The sequence below is a fragment of the Coregonus lavaretus genome (assembly GCF_964263955.1).
Source record: "Coregonus lavaretus genome assembly, chromosome: 8".
NCBI lineage: Eukaryota > Metazoa > Chordata > Actinopteri > Salmoniformes > Salmonidae > Coregonus > Coregonus lavaretus.
The window spans coordinates 44,848,162-44,867,797 of NC_139995.1; the positions used below are offsets into that span (position 1 = coordinate 44,848,162).

At 40.4% G+C, this 19,636-nt stretch overlaps 1 protein-coding gene across 2 annotated transcripts in view; it reads left to right on the forward strand.

Moving 5' to 3' along the window:
- The first annotated feature begins 471 nt into the window (after positions 1-471).
- LOC311134244 (protein bicaudal D homolog 2-like) overlaps positions 472-19,636 on the forward strand; it is a 39,750-nt gene continuing 20,585 nt past the window's right edge. For both annotated transcript variants that reach the window (XM_084167864.1, XM_084167865.1), the window contains exon 1: positions 472-941. In XM_084167864.1, coding sequence (XP_084023990.1) covers positions 702-941 — 240 coding nt within the window. In that variant the 5' untranslated portion in view covers positions 472-701. The remainder of the gene's footprint in view (positions 942-19,636) is intronic.

Sequence of the window (19,636 nt, forward strand, 5' to 3'; positions counted from 1 at the left end):
TGCCGAGAAGTAGTTCTCTAGTAAGTACAGTAGCAGCAGAATAATTTAGTGCGAGTCGTCAGGCAAGCACATATGGGCCTACACACAGATTAACCACATTGCACTTGTAATAACACCATCATAACTGTATTGCAGTATAGTTTTTAAATCCCTAGATAGCATTCTTGTTAAATAATCAGTGTTTCCCATAGACTGTGGGCCAATACGGGTTACCATTGACAGTATGGTTTCCCCTTATGTTTCTTACATAGACCGAGTTTAAGCGATGAGGCGCATCAACTCCCGAAGGACCATGGTAGTTGAAGTCGATTTGCTAAATAGTGGGCGTATTATTTCATCCAATCATAATGGCAGTAAAACTACATCTCCCATGGCGCACAATTGTAGACGTGAAACGCACCGTATTCCAAATCGACGATCTCAGTTTAGTCCGTTTCCTCTAGTGGCATGACGTAGGTGGGGGAGGCAGATAGGGATCGACTATGGAACGAGCTGAAAATACTATCTTATAACGGTACCGGCTGATAGACAGCTGAACTTTTTGTTAACATCAAAAAAAGTGGAGGACACGACGAGACAGACAAAAACACAGCCATGCAGTTCAAATACAGAAGGCACTGATTTATTTTATAGGATTTTTCCTGTGCTCCTTCAAGGGCTGGGTCCGTTATCGCTGTTGTTGGCGGAACCGGCTGGCCAAGATGTCTGTGGAGGAACAAGAATATCCCGAGGCGACTCTGGTGGCAGAGGCCGGGCCGCAGTGGTTTCGGGCGGAATTAGAGCGCCTATCCCGGGAGCTGAGCGAGACGACTCACGAGAAGATCCAGGCGGCAGAATACGGGCTGGCGGTGCTCGAAGAGAAGCAACAGCTCAAACAGCGTTATGACGAGTTGGAGACCGAGTTCGAGACCGTTCGGCAGGAACTCGACCAACTGAAGGAGGTAGAGTGAGGTCACAACATTCCACTGATACAAATGTGTCCATTTTACTGTCAAAGCGCGCGTGTATTGTAACCGTTAACGGATACATTGTTTCTAACAAAGAGAACATTAGGCACGTAGCCTACGTTTCCCATTCGATTCAGGCAGTGCTATGTTGCTTTGTTTCGAACGTTTTTAATTAAATTCAGCTGTGATGTTGTTATAACCTAATCCTAAACGCTTTATAGCCACCCAGAATGATCTCTGAAGGATGCAAGAAGTTTGCTTGTTGACTCAAGCGGTAAACAAACACCACAAAGTTATATTAGAAGTGTGTTAGCCTACTTTGATAACAACATCAAAGTTGGCCTAGTGTGATAAAAGACAACATTCAAAAAGACAGAACACTAACTTTAGGCAAGAGGGCAGATGTTTTCAGATGTATACAAACACATATATGTGAAATGTGTGTTAACATGTTATTTGTGAAAATATGGGTGCTATTTGAATATATTTGTTAAAGTTATCATCTCTGCATGACATTTATCAGCAGTAGCCTACACAAGTCCCAACAGGCTCTTGGTGTGACAGTGGAAATTGTTGTGGTGAAGGCAGTAAGTACTATATTTAAGCTAGTCAGGCCCATGCTGGCTCTGTCTCTGAAAGTTTTCCCTGCCTCTGGCTTCTCAAATGGGAGAGAACAGCAGCCAGGTTGTTTGGCTGTTTTTGATCAGCTCTGCCCTAATGCTTTAGCCTTTTTTCAGAGAGTCTATGGCCTCTATCTTGTGGACATACTCCTATGTGTTACAGCAGAATCCTGTTGCAGTTTCTTCCCTGCTTCATAGGATCTAGTATCCACAGTTAAACAGGGCTGGACTCAATTGCCTCAATAACTAAATTGAGTCATTCTGTCTCCAGTGAGTCCAGAGGCCTAGCTAGGTCCAGCCCATCTCTTTACAACGTTTAAGAGGATTTTAGTCACCCTGAAGCATGTGTATCCCTCTCAATCGCTTGCAGTATACTGAAGTAAACAGTTAGGCTATGTCTTATAGCTAAGAAACAACATTCTCACAGAATTCTAGCAGAATGACAGCATTTATAGCAAGCTCAGCCACACAACACAACTGGCTATCATGCTAATGTCACTAGCATTGTTTACCTGATTATTTCTGTCTCTATCAAGAATAGCTAGTTTCTGTTGTCATTCATTTCAAGCATATTTATGGTAAATCCACTCCACTGTAGCTCAGCCTCACGATTGAACTTCATTGTGTGAGAGACAAAGATGGGAAATGAAAGGACATGAGTTCCCAGGCCAAGCATCAAGCAATACCCCATAATGACAAAGTGAAAATATGTAGTTGAAGACTTTTGCACATTTATTGAAAATTAAATACAGAAATATCTAATTTACATAAGTATTCACACCCGTGAGTCAATACTTGTAGAAGCACCTTTGGCTGCGATTACAGCTGTGGGTCTTCAAGCTCTGTCAACTCTTCAGGTCTTACCATAGATTTTCAAGTAGATTTAAGTCAAAACTTTAACTCAGCAACTCAGGAACATTCACTGTCTTCTTGGTAAGCAACTCCAGTATAGATTTGGCCTTGTGTTTTAGGTTATTGTCCTGCTGAAAGATGAATTAATCTCCCAATGTCTGGTGGAAAGCAGACTGAACCAGGTTTTCCTCTAGGATTTTGTCTGTGCTTAGCGCCATTCCATTTATTTTTTATCCTAAACAATCTCCCCATTTCTTAATGATTACAAGCATGCCCTTAACATGATTCAGCCACCACTATGCTTGAAAATATGGAGTGTGGTACTCAGTAATGTGTTGTATTGGATTTGCCCCAAACATAACACTTTATATTCAGGAAAAAAAGTTACATTGCTTTGACACATTCTTTTGCATTATTACTTTAGTGCCTTGTTGCAAACAGGATGCATGTTTTTGAATATTTTTATTCTGTACAGGCTTCCTTCTTTTCACTCTGTCATTTAGGTTAATATTGTGGAGTGACTACAATGTTGTTGATCCATCCTCAGTTTTCTCCTATCACAGCCATTAAACTCTGTAAATGTTTTAAAGTCACCATTGGCCTCATGGTGAAATCCCTGAGGTTTTTCCTTAATCTCCAGCAACAGAGTTAGGAAGGATGCCTGTAGTGATTAGATGTATTGATACACCATCCAAAGTGTAATTAATAACTTCACATGCTCAAAGTAATATTCAATGTCTGCTTAAAAAATAAATAAAAAAATCTACCAATCGGTGCCATTCTTTGCGAGGCATTTGAAAACCTCCCTGGTCTTTGTGGTTGAATCTGTGTTTGAAATTCACTGCTTGATTGAGGGACCTTACAGATAATTGTATGTGTGGGGTACAGAGATGAGGTAGTCATTCACAAATCATGTTAAACACTATTATTGCACACATTATGCAATTTATTATGTGACTTGTTAAGCACAATTTTACTCCTGAACCTTTTTACGCTTGCCATAACAAAGGGGTTGAATACTTAATTATTGACTCAAGACATTTCAGCTTTTCATTTTTTATTAATTTGTAAACATTTCGAAGAACACAATTCCACTTTGACATTATGGGGTATTGTGTGTAGGTAGGCCAGTGACCAAAAAAATCAAAATTTTATCCATTTTAAATTCAGGCTGTAACACAACAAAATGTGGAAAAAGTCAATGGGTGAGAATACTTTCTGAAGGCACTGTATAGTATTGTACCTGTGTATCCCAATATTCTCACACACACACACGCACACACACACACACACACACACACACACACACTACCTCTATCACTCCAGTATCCCTGCTCGCTGTTAATGTGGTTTTGTAACTGACCCTGTATATAGCTTACTTACTTCTTGTGTTCTTATTTTTATTTATTGTGTGTTTTTGTTCTACCTTATGTTATTTTTAGTACTACATTGATATTCATTACTGTATTGTTGGGTTTATAGCATTCAATAAATGCATTTCACTGTACATGAGCACGTGACATTGAAACTTGAAGAGCCACACACACAGCCACACAACAACAAAGAAATGATCAGTCTATAATTTGAATGGTAGGTTTATTTGAACAGTGAGAGACAGAATAACAACAAAAAAATCCAGAAAAACGCATGTCAAAAATGTTATAAATTGATTTGCATTTTAATGAGGGAAATAAGTATTTGACCCCCTCTCAATCAGAAAGATTTCTGGCTCCCAGGTGTCTTTTATACAGGTAACGAGCTGAGATTAGGAGCACACTCTTAAAGGGAGTGCTCCTAATCTCAGTTTGTTTCCTGTATAAAAGACACCTGTCCACAGAAGCAATCAATCAATCAGATTCCAAACTCTCCACCATGGCCAAGACCAAAGATCTCTCCAAGGATGTCAGGGACAAGATTGTAGACCTACACAAGGCTGGAATGGGCTACAAGACCATCACCAAGCAGCTTGGTGAGAAGGTGACAATAGTTGGTGCGATTATTCGCAAATGGAAGAAACACAAAATAACTGTCAATCTCCCTTGGCCTGGGGCTCCATGCAAGATCTCACCTCGTGGAGTTGCAATGATCATGAGAACGGTAAGGAATCAGCCCAGAACTACACGGGAGGATCTTGTCAATGATCTCAAGGCAGCTGGGACTATAGTCACCAAGAAAACAATTGGTAACACACCACGCCGTGAAGGACTGAAATCCTGCAGCGCCCGCAAGGTCCCCCTGCTCAAGAAAGCACATATACAGGGCCATCTAGTTTGCCAACGAACATCTGAATGATTCAGAGGAGAACTGGGTGAAAGTGTTGTGGTCAGATGAGACCAAAATGGAGCTCTTTGGCATCAACTCAATTCGCCGTGTTTGGAGGAGGAGGAATGCTGCCTATGACCCCAAGAACACCATCGCCACCGTCAAACATGGAGGTGGAAACATTATGCTTTGCGGGTGTTTTTCTGCTAAGGGGACAGGACAACTTCACCGCATCAAAGGGACGATGGATGGGGCCATGTACCGTGAGAACCTCCTTCCCTCAGCCAGGGCATTGAAAATGGGTCGTGGATGGGTATTCCAGCATGACAATGACCCAAAACACACGGCCAAGGCAACAAAGGAGTGGCTCAAGAAGAAGCACATTAAGGTCCTGGAGTGGCCTAGCCTGTATGTTGTTTCTCATAGAGACACTTAATTGTTTGGGTCAGTCATTGTTTGGGTCAGTCATTGTTTGGTTCAGTCATTGTTTGGGTAATCCATTCAACTGTATGCTATTATATTTTGTAAACAGCCCTAAAAAAGCTCTAAATCTCCCACTGGGTTCTAAGAGGATTTATCTGTGTCTTTCTCTGAGGAAGGTTTATGGCCTGGACCTAGGAGTATTGCTGCATTCACGTGCTATCGGAAACTCGGAACCTCAGAGTTAAAAATATGGTGAGTCATTTTTGTAGAGCTCCCTATTGGTTGATTCTGGTACAAGTGGGAAACTCTGAGCTCAACGAGTTTCCTAAGTTTCCTAGTTCCCACTAGCACATGAACGCTGCATATGCTCAGAGCAGGGGGAATAAGACTTGTGGGACTTGTAGTTTCATTGAGAAAGGATATATTTTTCTTCTCAGTAGCTCTACCCACACAAGGACACGCATCAGAGAGTATGGGGTCACCATTAAACTCATACCTCTACTGATTAAACTACATCAGAATGAAAAAATACTTATTTATTCAGATAGCACTACTTTCACTACATACTGCGAGTTGGTGTTTGTAAAAACAGACATAGGAGTTTGAGAAAGAGAGAGAGAGAGAGGCATCAGATGGGATAGGTATAACCAAGCTAGTAGCCTCACCGCACTCCTGTTACACACATTCTCACACTAACACCCTCTTCTTCATGGAATTCCCAGGTCAGCAAAACCTTAGCTTAGTTAACACAGTAATTACATGTTTATATGCAGACCTTTACGTGAACCGCTTGCAGTACATCCGTGTGGGATTGTCTGTTCCTGTGAAGCCGACGTCACACACACGCACACGCATGCACACACACACTGAGAATATGTTATGTACGTGGACATGGGGTCAGACAGAGGCTTAGACACAGGTAGGGGTAGTTAACACTAAGCACCTCATGTCTCAGACGGGTCTCCTGCCTTGCTTCAACTCTACTGCTCCAAACACACTCCAGGAACTATTAGACAGTGCAACAACAGGCCCAGGGTTCGTCCAACCAGGATTTCTGGAAAACCTGGGAGTTTTGGGAAAGTTACTTTTGCAACCCCACCAGAAACTATGGGACAGTGCAACAACAGTCCTCTAATCAATGACAAGCCTTTAATGTTTATATATATTTCCTTTAGGCCTTATTCTTTAATCAATTGTCACATATCTGATCTGGAGTCCATCACATGACATGTCAGAGAGTGTCCAAAGTATAAAGCAACACAGGGGTGACATACTGTAGATCTGTTCTCAAGAGCAGGCGATTGTATGAACATTACTGTCTGTATTTTGTCCACTGAAGGCATATGACCTATAATTATGTGAAAGTCTGCATTGTAATTATGACTTATAGTTCACTACAGTTAAACACCAGTGTGGTCACAGTTCCTCAGGGAGAGGGGGCTGTATACAGTAGCACTGTTTGTTCAGTAAGGCCTCATCTGTTCATCGGTTCATAGTCAACTCAGAAACAATGATCATTGTTCTCCTGGGTCGTACTGTAGTACATTTAGCCTTGTTGGTTGACATGTTGACTAGCTCTGATAGGTCTGTGGTCTGCAGACACTAAATATCAACAGACACTGTAATATACGATATACAGTAATTTGATTTATCCTTCAGGACAATTAGATACAACAAAGCAATAGGCCTATACTGTATTGCTTTATAGGTATTGTGAATGCAGCATTTGGGCATTCCCTGACTGACTGACAGTGTTTTGCATAATCCAGGGTGTGTGTTAGGATGTTCTCAGCCAGGAGTGTCCTGATCTCTCTGTAGGGGCTAGGGAGGGTTCTTTAGGAGCAGTCCCTTTTCTTCCATAGGACATGGAGTTCTAATTCCTAATACTATGGGATTTACTGTATGTTTGGGCTGGGGGCTGTGAACTATGTGACCCATGTTAGCATGTTTGTAATCATGACATCTCTGTTTACATACATGTGCTGAGTATGTACAGTATGTGCATACGCGTCTGTCTGGCTATTACTGAGAGCCCTGGCCGGTTCTCTGTATGTGTACGTTACTAGTGTGCTGTGCATTCTCTACAAAGCATGTATGGATCGATTTCACTGCAATCAGAACTTGTATTTACATTTTATAATTTATCATTTCTATTAGGAAATTGAATTAGAATTTAATATTTTTTATGTTTAATGCACAAATTGAATCATTTAATTTATAAATTGAACTTGTATGTCATAATTTGAAACTGAAATGAATGCACATTGCATTCAGTTTTAAAATAACATTTCAACTTAATTGAATATTCAAATTCAATATTGATATATTCAGTTTCAATATGGTAGATATTGTATTCATTGTCTGTGTATCAAGTTTACAAACATAATTTCAAAATCAAATCAAATAACATTTTATTGGTCACATACACATATTTAGCAGATGTTATTGCAGGTGTAGTGAAATGCATGTGTTCATAGCTCCAACAGTGCAGTAGTATCTAACAATTCACAACAATACACACAAATCTAAATCTAAAAGTAAAATAATGGAATTAAGAAATATATAAATATTAGATCGAGCAATGTCGGAGTGGCATTGACTAAAATACAGTAGAATAGAATACAGTATATAAACTCAGCAAAAAAAGGAACTTCCCTTTTCAAGACCCTGTCTTTCAAAGATAATTCGTAAAAATCCAAATTACTTCACAGATCTTCATTGTAAAGGGTTTAAACACTGTTTCCTATGCTTGTTCAATGAACCATAAACAATTAATGAACATGCACCTGTGGAACAGTCGTTAAGACACTAACAACTTACAGACGGTAGGCAATTAAGGTCACAGTTATGAAAACTTAGGACACTAAAGAGGCCTTTCTACTGACTCTGAAAAACACCAAAAGAAAGATGCCCAGGGTCCCTGCTCATCTGCGTGAACGTTCCTTAGGCATGCTGCAAGGAGGCATGAGGACTGCAGATTTGGCCAGGGCAATAAATTGCAATGTCCGTACTGTGAGACGCCTAAGACAGCGCTACAGGGAGACAGGACGGACAGCTGATTGTCCTTGCAGTGGCAGACCACGTGTAACAACACCTGCACAGGATCGGTTACAGTTAGTGAGTGCATAATTATTATTTTTTCATACTGCCTCCCCGTGGGAATCGAACCCACAACCCTGGCGTTGCAAGCGCCATGCTCTACCAACTGAGCTACACAGGGCCTGAATGTCGCTACACTGGCAACAATGTCGCCTATGGGCACAAACCCACCGTCGCTGGACCAGACAGGACTGGCAAAAAGTGCTCTTCACTGACGAGTCACGGTTTTGTCTCACCAGGGGTGATGGTCGGATTCACGTTTATCGTCGAAGGAATGAGCGTTACACCGAGGCCTGTACTCTGGAGCGGGATCGATTTGGAGGTGGAGGGTCCGTCATGGTCTGTGGCGGTGTGTCACAGCATCATCGGACTGAGCTTGTTGTCATTGCAGGCAATCTCAACGCTGTGCGTTACAGGGAAGACATCCTCCTCCCTCATGTGGTACCCTTCCTGCAGGCTCATCCTGACATGACCCTCCAGCATGACAATGCCACCAGCCATACTGCTCGTTCTGTGCGTGATTTCCTGCAAGACAGGAATGTCAGTGTTCTGCCATGGCCAGCGAAGAGCCCGGATCTCAATCCCATTGAGCACATCTGGGACCTGTTGAATCGGAGGGTGAGGGCTAGGGCCATTCCCCCCAGAAATGTCCGGGAACTTGCAGGTGCCTTGGTGGAAGAGTGGGGTAACATCTCACAGCAAGAACCTGCAAATCTGGTGCAGTCCATGAGGAGGAGATGCACTGCAGTACTTAATGCAGCTGGTGGCCACACCAGATACTGACTGTTACTTTTGATTTTGACCCCCCCCCCCCCCCTTTGTTCAGGGACACATTATTCAATTTCTGTTAGTCACATGTCTGTGGAACTTGTTCAGTTTATGTCTCAGTTGTTGAATCTTGTTATGCTCATACAAATATTTACACATGTTAAGTTTGCTGAAAATAAACACAGTTGACAGTGAGAGGACGTTTCTTTTTTTGCTGATTTTACATATGAAATGAGTAAAGCAGTATGTAAACATAATTAAAGTGACTAGTGTTCCATGATTAAAGTGGCCAGTGATTCCAAGTCTATGAATATAGGGCAGCAGCCTCTAAGGTGCAGGGTTGCGTAACCTGGTGGAAGCCAGCTAGTGATGGCTATTTAACAGTCTGATGGCCTTGAGATAGAAGCTGTTTTTCAGTCTCTCGGTCCCAGCTTTGATGCACCTGTACTGACCTCGCCTTCTGGATGATAGTGGGGTGAACAGGCCGTGGCTCGGGTGGTTGATGTCCTTGAGGATCTTTTTGGCCTTCCTGTGACATCGGGTGCTGTAGGTGTCCTGGAGGGCAGGTAGTTTGATTTCAAGTTAATCAAAGTTTAATATATTCAACTTCTCAGATGCATTCAGATTCAGTTTTCAAATTGAGTTCTCTAAATTAAGATTCAAAACCAAAGAGTATATCCTGGTACTTTTCCAGCCAGGAAAGATATAGGAGAACAGATAGAATCAAACGCTCTCTGTGGTAAACAGAAGCGTTTGGTGGTTTCTGAAGCCTATGTGGCATGTTGAATTTATTTTCTTCCTATGAATTTGGCTCTAGCGTTTTAACCGCTTTGGCTATGAGCAATTATGACCCCATTCCTGAAAGCTAAGATTCTCTAGAATATGGACGTGCCTTCTGTTCCCCTCTATGATGATCACAGGCTGCGTTAGAAGGGATTGACACAAATCGACGCAATTTGGCCCCCATAAGAATATAGTTGAATAGCCCTTCTAAGGATAGCCTTTCCACTCCCTATTTAATCTTGCTCTTGTGACTGACTGGGTTAGCCCACTTAGATAAAGCTAATAGGATTTGTTCAGGAAGCTAACACAAGTCTTCAAGTCTCCAGCAATTTTCATCGAACCACCTCGGTTACATTTCACCCCCCTTTGACCTCATACGCAGAGATCACAGCACCAATATAACTAACTGGGTTCGAAATCAGGCCTACTGGAAAACAACACTTTCTGTGGCAAACAGAAGCAGAAGGATTTGTGCACACCATTTAATGAGAGTGCAACAGAGGTGGTCCATCCATGTGATGAGTAGCCTCGTAATTACTGCGTGTAGCTAACCATTCATGTAAGCTCGCAGGATCAGGCTGCTCACGAGGCTATGTGATGAGCAACCTTGGCTGAGACTTCCTGTGCACCAGACAATGCAACTTTTCAGGTCTCACACAAGTTCAGGTCTCACACGAGCGTGGTCACCGAACCACCAGTGTTACCCCCTTTGACCTCTTCCTTGAAGAGGCCCATCCAAGTCACAGGACCAATGCCTAGGTTTTAGCTCAACAGGCTAACACAGTCTTAACCCAGTCAGTCATATGTTAACCTTATAATGACTACCCTTGCTGGAGACTTTAAACCAGGGGCGGACTCTGACCAAAAATTGGCATTCTTTTCCTTGAGGCCCCCACACCGGCCCATTATTTTCCTCCAGGCCCCCACAATGGCCCATTATTTTCCTTGAGGTCCACATTATTAGCCAGATATTGCTAATCTTATGCAAAAGAAGAAGTTACACAGGCCCACTGGGCTAAAAATGGACCAGCCTATCTGACATTTGCCTGAAATGCTAGATGGCCAGTCTGCCCCTGCTTGAAACTAGACAATGTATAACACAAACAAACACGTCAAACTTTACTGAACAAAAACATAAATGCAACATGTAAAGTGTTGGTCCCATGTTTCATGAACTGAAATAAAAGATTCCAGAAATTGTCCATATGCACAAATAGCTTATTTCTGTCAAATGTTGTGCACAAATTTGTTTACATCCCTGTTAGTGAGCATTTCTCCTTTGCCAAGAAAATCCATCCACCTGACAGGTGTGGCAGATCTCGCCAATATCCAGCAACTTCGCACAGCCATTGAAGAGGAGTGGGACAACATTCCACAGGCCACAATCAACACCAGACAATGCAACTTTTGTGAAGGAGATGCGAAGGAGATGTGTCGCGCTGCATGAGGCAAATGGTGGTCACACCAGATACTGACTGGTTTTCTGATCCACACCCCTACCTTTTGTTAATGTATCTGTGACCAACAGATGCATATCTGTATTCCCAGTCATGTGAAATCCATAGACTAGGGCCTAATACATTTATTTCAATTGACTGATTTCCTTATATGAACTGTAACTCAGTAAAATCGTTGAAATTGTTGCATGTTGGCTTTATATCTTTGTTCAATGTAACACGTCTTCAGGTCAGGCAAGGTTCTCATCACATAAGCATGGTTCACCAAACCACGCAAGTAACCTTGCTGGATCTTGAAGACTTGTATTAGTGTAGCAGATGGGGAGCTGTGAAACTCACTCCTCAGCCTGAAGTGTCGCCCCTTGCGCAATTGAATAAGGCCTTTTTTAACAGCGTGGTGGGTTGGAATAGTTTAGGTCACTTGTGTTTGCAATGCAGAGGTCCTGAGTTCGAGTCTCGGTATGAGCTGAATCTGGGGGAAGCGGTACTCATTAAGCAAGCAGCGTTTCGTCTTTTACATGAACTTCCTGAACTCATACCTATAGGCTTTAGCTAAGTGGGCTAACACAGTCTTGTGACATGCAGGAGACCTGGTTTGAACCCAGTCCGGCACAAGAGCAAGACAGGGAATTTGAACTATATTCTTATGGGGGCCCAATTTTTTTGTGACACTCTCTTCGAACGCAGCCTGTGATCATCATAGAGGGGAACAGAAGGCACATCCATGCTCCAGAGAGTCTTAGCTTTCAGGAATGGGGTCATAATAGCTCATAGCCAAAACGGTTCAAATGCTAGAGCCAAATGAATAGGAAGAAAATAAATTCAACTTGCCACAACTTCTGGCTTCAGAAACCGCCAGAAGTTTCTGTTTACCACAGTGAATGTTTGATTATATCTGTTCTCCTCTACCTTTCCTGGCTGGAAAAGTACCGGGATGTTGTCTGGTTTTGAATCTAAATTTAAAGAACTCAGTTTGAAAACTGAATCTGTGTCACGTATATTCCCTCTCCGGCGTTCGAGGTCACCGGTCCTGGGATTCATCATTACGCGCACCTGCACATCATCATCAGGCACACCTGGACTCAATCACCTTCCTGATTACCTCTCCTATATCTGTCACTCCCTTTGGTTCCTTCCCTAGGCGGTATTGACTCTGTGTTTGTATTTAATGTCTGTACGCTACTAATGTTTCTTGTTTCGTTCCATGTTTCATTTATGATTAAATTCACTCCCTGTACCTGCTTCCCGACTCCCAGCATACACGTTACAATCTGTATGTATTTGAGAAGTTGAATATACAGTGGGGAAAAAAAGTATTTAGTCAGCCACCAATTGTGCAAGTTCTCCCACTTAAAAAGATGAGAGAGGCCTGTAATTTTCATCATAGGTACACGTCAACTATGACAGACAAATTGAGATTTTTTTTCTCCAGAAAATCACATTGTAGGATTTTTAATGAATTTATTTGCAAATTATGGTGGAAAATAAGTATTTGGTCACCTACAAACAATCAAGATTTCTGGCTCTCACAGACCTGTAACTTCTTCTTTAAGAGGCTCCTCTGTCCTCCACTCGTTACCTGTATTAATGGCACCTGTTTGAGCTTGTTATCAGTATAAAAGACACCTGTCCACAACCTCAAACAGTCACACTCCAAACTCCACTATGGCCAAGACCAAAGAGCTGTCAAAGGACACCAGAAACAAAATTGTAGACCTGCACCAGGCTGGGAAGACTGAATCTGCAATAGGTAAGCAGCTTGGTTTGAAGAAATCAACTGTGGGAGCAATTATTAGGAAATGGAAGACATACAAGACCACTGATAATCTCCCTCGATCTGGGGCTCCACGCAAGATCTCACCCCGTGGGGTCAAAATGATCACAAGAACGGTGAGCAAAAATCCCAGAACCACACGGGGGGGCCTAGTGAATGACCTGCAGAGAGCTGGGACCAAAGTAACAAAGCCTACCATCAGTAACACACTACGCCGCCAGGGACTCAAATCCTGCAGTGCCAGACGTGTCCCCCTGCTTAAGCCAGTACATGTCCAGGCCCGTCTGAAGTTTGCTAGAGTGCATTTGGATGATCCAGAAGAGGATTGGGAGAATGTCATATGGTCAGATGAAACCAAAATAGAACTTTTTGGTAAAAACTCAACTCGTCGTGTTTGGAGGACAAAGAATGCTGAGTTGCATCCAAAGAACACCATACCTACTGTGAAGCATGGGGGTGGAAACATCATGCTTTGGGGCTATTTTTCTGCAAAGGGACCAGGACGACTGATCCGTGTAAAGGAAAGAATGAATGGGGCCATGTATCGTGAGATTTTGAGTGAAAACCTCCTTCCATCAGCAAGGGCATTGAAGATGAAACGTGGCTGGGTCTTTCAGCATGACAATGATCCCAAACACACCGCCCAGGCAACGAAGGAGTGGCTTCGTAAGAAGCATTTCAAGGTCCTGGAGTGGCCTAGCCAGTCTCCAGATCTCAACCCCATAGAAAATCTTTGGAGGGAGTTGAAAGTCTGTGTTGCCCAGCGACAGCCCCAAAACATCACTGCTCTAGAGGAGATCTGCATGGAGGAATGGGCCAAAATACCAGCAACAGTGTGTGAAAACCTTGTGAAGACTTACAGAAAACGTTTGACCTGTGTCATTGCCAACGAAGGGTATATAACAAAGTATTGAGAAACTTTTGTTATTGACCAAATACTTATTTTCCACCATAATTTGCAAATAAATTCATTAAAAATCCTACAATGTGATTTTCTGGATTTTTTTTCCCTCATTTTGTCTGTCATAGTTGACGTGTACCTATGATGAAAATTACAGGCCTCTCTCATCTTTTTAAGTGGGAGAACATGCACAATTGGTGGCTGACTAAATACTTTTTTCCCCCACTATATTAAACTTTGGTAACACTTTACTTGTCACCCAGCGTTATAACCATGTCATATGCCATAACAGCTGACATAACCTGTCATAATATGATCATAACACTGTCATGACACATATTTAGACCTGTTGTGACATATAATGCATTATTTTATGGCTGGTTATGACACCTACATAAGAGTGTCAAAACCCACAAAACCTACCACAGTAGTTATTTTATGGCTGGTTATGACACCTACATAAGAGTGTCAAAGCCACAAAACCTACCACACAAGGCAAAACATTTCATTACACCATAGCCTACTTGTCAACAGTATGTTTATGTTATATAAAAATTTCTGAAATTTACCATATTAAATTATAATTGTAATTGCACACAAAATGATGTCAGACATGCAGCTACCCTAATGCTCTGTTGCTCATGACTGGGATGAATGCAGGAGCAGATTTCAGGAGCAGGACAAGAAACCCTCTTTTTGACTGATAACTGACATAAGGGCATGTACAGCTCAGTTGGTAGAGCATGGCGCTTGCAACGCCAGGGTTGTGGGTTCGTTTCCCACGGGGGGGCAGTAAGAAAATGTATGCACTCACTAACTGTAAGTCGTTCTGGATAAGAGCGTCTGCTAAATGACTAAAATGTAAATGTATAGTATGTGATAGGCCTATCTGGTTTATATGATTATGATGGTCATAATGCTTCTTGACAGTGTCATAAAGTGTATTTTCATAGTTCAAGTAAAGTGACACAGGATGGTCATAATGCTTCTTGACAGTGTCATAAAGTGTATTTTCATAGTTCAAGTAAAGTGACACAGGATGGTCATAATAATTCTTGACAGTGTCATAAAGTGTATTTTCATAGTTCAAGTAAAGTGACACAGGATGGTCATAATGCTTCTTGACAGTGTCATAAAGTGTATTTTCATAGTTCAAGTAAAGTGACACAGGATGGTCATAATGCTTCTTGACAGTGTCATAAAGTGTATTTTCATAGTTCAAGTAAAGTGACACAGGATGGTCATAATGCTTCTTGACTGTCATAAAGTGTATTTTCATAGTTCAAGTAAAGTGACACAGGATGGTCATAATGCTTCTTGACAGTGTCATAAAGTGTATTTTCTTAGTTCAAGTAAAGTGACACAGGATGGTCATAATGCTTCTTGACAGTGTCATAAAGTGTATTTTCATAGTTCAAGTAAAGTGACACAGGATGGTCATAATGCTTCTTGACAGTGTCATAAAGTGTATTTTCATAGTTCAAGTAAAGTGACACAGGATGGTCATAATGCTTCTTGACAGTGTCATAAAGTGTATTTTCATAGTTCAAGTAAAGTGACACAGGATGGTCATAATGCTTCTTGACAGTGTCATAAAGTGTATTTTCATAGTTCAAGTACAGTGACACAGGATGGTCATAATGCTTCTTGACAGTGTCATAAAGTGGATTTTCATAGTTCAAGTAAAGTGACACAGGATGGTCATAATGTTTCTTGACAGTGTCATAAAGTGTATTTTCATAGTTCAAGTAAAGTGACACAGGATGGTCATAATGCTTCTTGACAGTGTCATAAAGTGTATTTTCATAGTTCAAGTAAAGTGACACAGGATGGTCATAATGCTTCTTGGCAGTGTCATAAAGTGTATTTTCTTAGTTCAAGTAAAGTGACACAGGATGGTCATAATGCTTCTTGACAGTGTCATAAAGTGTATTTTCTTAGTTCAAGTAAAGTGACACAGGATGGTCATAATGCTTCTTGACAGTGTCATAAAGTGTTTTTTCATAGTTCAAGTAAAGTGACACAGGATGGTCATAATGCTTCTTGACAGTGTCATAAAGTGTATTTTCATAGTTCAAATAAAGTGACACAGGATGGTCATAATGCTTCTTGATAGTGTCATAAAGTGTATTTTCATAGTTCAAGTAAAGTGACACAGGATGGTCATAATGCTTCTTGACAGTGTCATAAAGTGTATTTTCATAGTTCAAGTAAAGTGACACAGGATGGTCATAATGCTTCTTGACAGTGTCATAAAGTGGATTTTCATAGTTCAAGTAAAGTGACACAGGATGGTCATAATGCTTCTTGGCAGTGTCATAAAGTGTATTTTCTTAGTTCAAGTAAAGTTACACAGGATGGTCATAATGCTTCTTGACAGTGTCATAAAGTGTATTTTCTTAGTTCAAGTAAAGTGACACAGGATGGTCATAATGCTTCTTGACAGTGTCATAAAGTGTATTTTCTTAGTTCAAGTAAAGTGACACAGGATGGTCATAATGCTTCTTGACAGTGTCATAAAGTGTTTTTTCATAGTTCAAGTAAAGTGACACAGGATGGTCATAATGCTTCTTGACAGTGTCATAAAGTGTATTTTCATAGTTCAAGTAAAGTGACACAGGATGGTCATAATGCTTCTTGACAGTGTCATAAAGTGTATTTTCATAGTTCAAGTAAAGTGACACAGGATGGTCATAATGCTTCTTGACAGTGTCATAAAGTGTATTTTCATAGTTCAAGTAAAGTGACACAGGATGGTCATAATGCTTCTTGGCAGTTTCATAAACTGTATTTTCTTAGTTCAAGTAAAGTGACACAGGATGGTCATAATGCTTCTTGACAGTGTCATAAAGTGTATTTTCTTAGTTCAAGTAAAGTGACACAGGATGGTCATAATGCTTCTTGACAGTGTCATAAAGTGTTTTTTCATAGTTCAAGTAAAGTGACACAGGATGGTCATAATGCTTCTTGACAGTGTCATAAAGTGTATTTTCATAGTTCAAGTAAAGTGACACAGGATGGTCATAATGCTTCTTGACAGTGTCATAAAGTGTATTTTCATAGTTCAAGTAAAGTGACACAGGATGGTCATAATGCTTCTTGACAGTGTCATAAAGTGTATTTTCATAGTTCAAGTAAAGTGACACAGGATGGTCATAATGCTTCTTGGCAGTGTCATAAAGTGTTTTTTCTTAGTTCAAGTAAAGTGACACAGGATGGTCATAATGCTTCTTGACAGTGTCATAAAGTGTATTTTCTTAGTTCAAGTAAAGTGACACAGGATGGTCATAATGCTTCTTGACAGTGTCATAAAGTGTTTTTTCATAGTTCAAGTAAAGTGACACAGGATGGTCATAATGCTTATTGACAGTGTCATAAAGTGTATTTTCATAGTTCAAGTAAAGTGACACAGGATGGTCATAATGCTTCTTGATAGTGTCATAAAGTGTATTTTCATAGTTCAAGTAAAGTGACACAGGATGGTCATAATGCTTCTTGACAGTGTCATAAAGTGTATTTTCATAGTTCAAGTAAAGTGACACAGGATGGTCATAATGCTTCTTGACAGTGTCATAAAGTGTATTTTCATAGTTCAAGTAAAGTGACACAGGATGGTCATAATGCTTCTTGACAGTGTCATAAAGTGTATTTTCATAGTTCAAGTAAAGTGACACAGGATGGTCATAATGCTTCTTGACAGTGTCATAAAGTGTATTTTCATAGTTCAAGTAAAGTGACACAGGATGGTCATAATGCTTCTTGACAGTGTCATAAAGTGTATTTTCTTAGTTCAAGTAAAGTGACACAGGATGGTCATAATGCTTCTTGATAGTGTCATAAAGTGTATTTTCATAGTTCAAGTAAAGTGACACAGGATGGTCATAATGCTTCTTGACAGTGTCATAAAGTGTATTTTCATAGTTCAAGTAAAGTGACACAGGATGGTCATAATGCTTCTTGACAGTGTCATAAAGTGTATTTTCATAGTTCAAGTAAAGTGACACAGGATGGTCATAATGCTTCTTGACAGTGTCATAAAGTGTATTTTCATAGTTCAAGTAAAGTGACACAGGATGGTCATAATGCTTCTTGACAGTGTCATAAAGTGGATTTTCATAGTTCAAGTAAAGTGACACAGGATGGTCATAATGCTTCTTGGCAGTGTCATAAAGTGTATTTTCTTAGTTCAAGTAAAGTTACACAGGATGGTCATAATGCTTCTTGACAGTGTCATAAAGTGTATTTTCTTAGTTCAAGTAAAGTGACACAGGATGGTCATAATGCTTCTTGACAGTGTCATAAAGTGTATTTTCTTAGTTCAAGTAAAGTGACACAGGATGGTCATAATGCTTCTTGACAGTGTCATAAAGTGTTTTTTCATAGTTCAAGTAAAGTGACACAGGATGGTCATAATGCTTCTTGACAGTGTCATAAAGTGTATTTTCATAGTTCAAGTAAAGTGACACAGGATGGTCATAATGCTTCTTGACAGTGTCATAAAGTGTATTTTCATAGTTCAAGTAAAGTGACACAGGATGGTCATAATGCTTCTTGACAGTGTCATAAAGTGTATTTTCATAGTTCAAGTAAAGTGACACAGGATGGTCATAATGCTTCTTGGCAGTTTCATAAACTGTATTTTCTTAGTTCAAGTAAAGTGACACAGGATGGTCATAATGCTTCTTGACAGTGTCATAAAGTGTATTTTCTTAGTTCAAGTAAAGTGACACAGGATGGTCATAATGCTTCTTGACAGTGTCATAAAGTGTTTTTTCATAGTTCAAGTAAAGTGACACAGGATGGTCATAATGCTTCTTGACAGTGTCATAAAGTGTATTTTCATAGTTCAAGTAAAGTGACACAGGATGGTCATAATGCTTCTTGACAGTGTCATAAAGTGTATTTTCATAGTTCAAGTAAAGTGACACAGGATGGTCATAATGCTTCTTGACAGTGTCATAAAGTGTATTTTCATAGTTCAAGTAAAGTGACACAGGATGGTCATAATGCTTCTTGGCAGTGTCATAAAGTGTTTTTTCTTAGTTCAAGTAAAGTGACACAGGATGGTCATAATGCTTCTTGACAGTGTCATAAAGTGTATTTTCTTAGTTCAAGTAAAGTGACACAGGATGGTCATAATGCTTCTTGACAGTGTCATAAAGTGTTTTTTCATAGTTCAAGTAAAGTGACACAGGATGGTCATAATGCTTATTGACAGTGTCATAAAGTGTATTTTCATAGTTCAAGTAAAGTGACACAGGATGGTCATAATGCTTCTTGATAGTGTCATAAAGTGTATTTTCATAGTTCAAGTAAAGTGACACAGGATGGTCATAATGCTTCTTGACAGTGTCATAAAGTGTATTTTCATAGTTCAAGTAAAGTGACACAGGATGGTCATAATGCTTCTTGACAGTGTCATAAAGTGTATTTTCATAGTTCAAGTAAAGTGACACAGGATGGTCATAATGCTTCTTGACAGTGTCATAAAGTGTATTTTCATAGTTCAAGTAAAGTGACACAGGATGGTCATAATGCTTCTTGACAGTGTCATAAAGTGTATTTTCATAGTTCAAGTAAAGTGACACAGGATGGTCATAATGCTTCTTGACAGTGTCATAAAGTGTATTTTCTTAGTTCAAGTAAAGTGACACAGGATGGTCATAATGCTTCTTTACAGTGTCATAAAGTGTATTTTCATAGTTCAAGTAAAGTGACATAGGATGGTCATAATGCTTCTTGACAGTGTC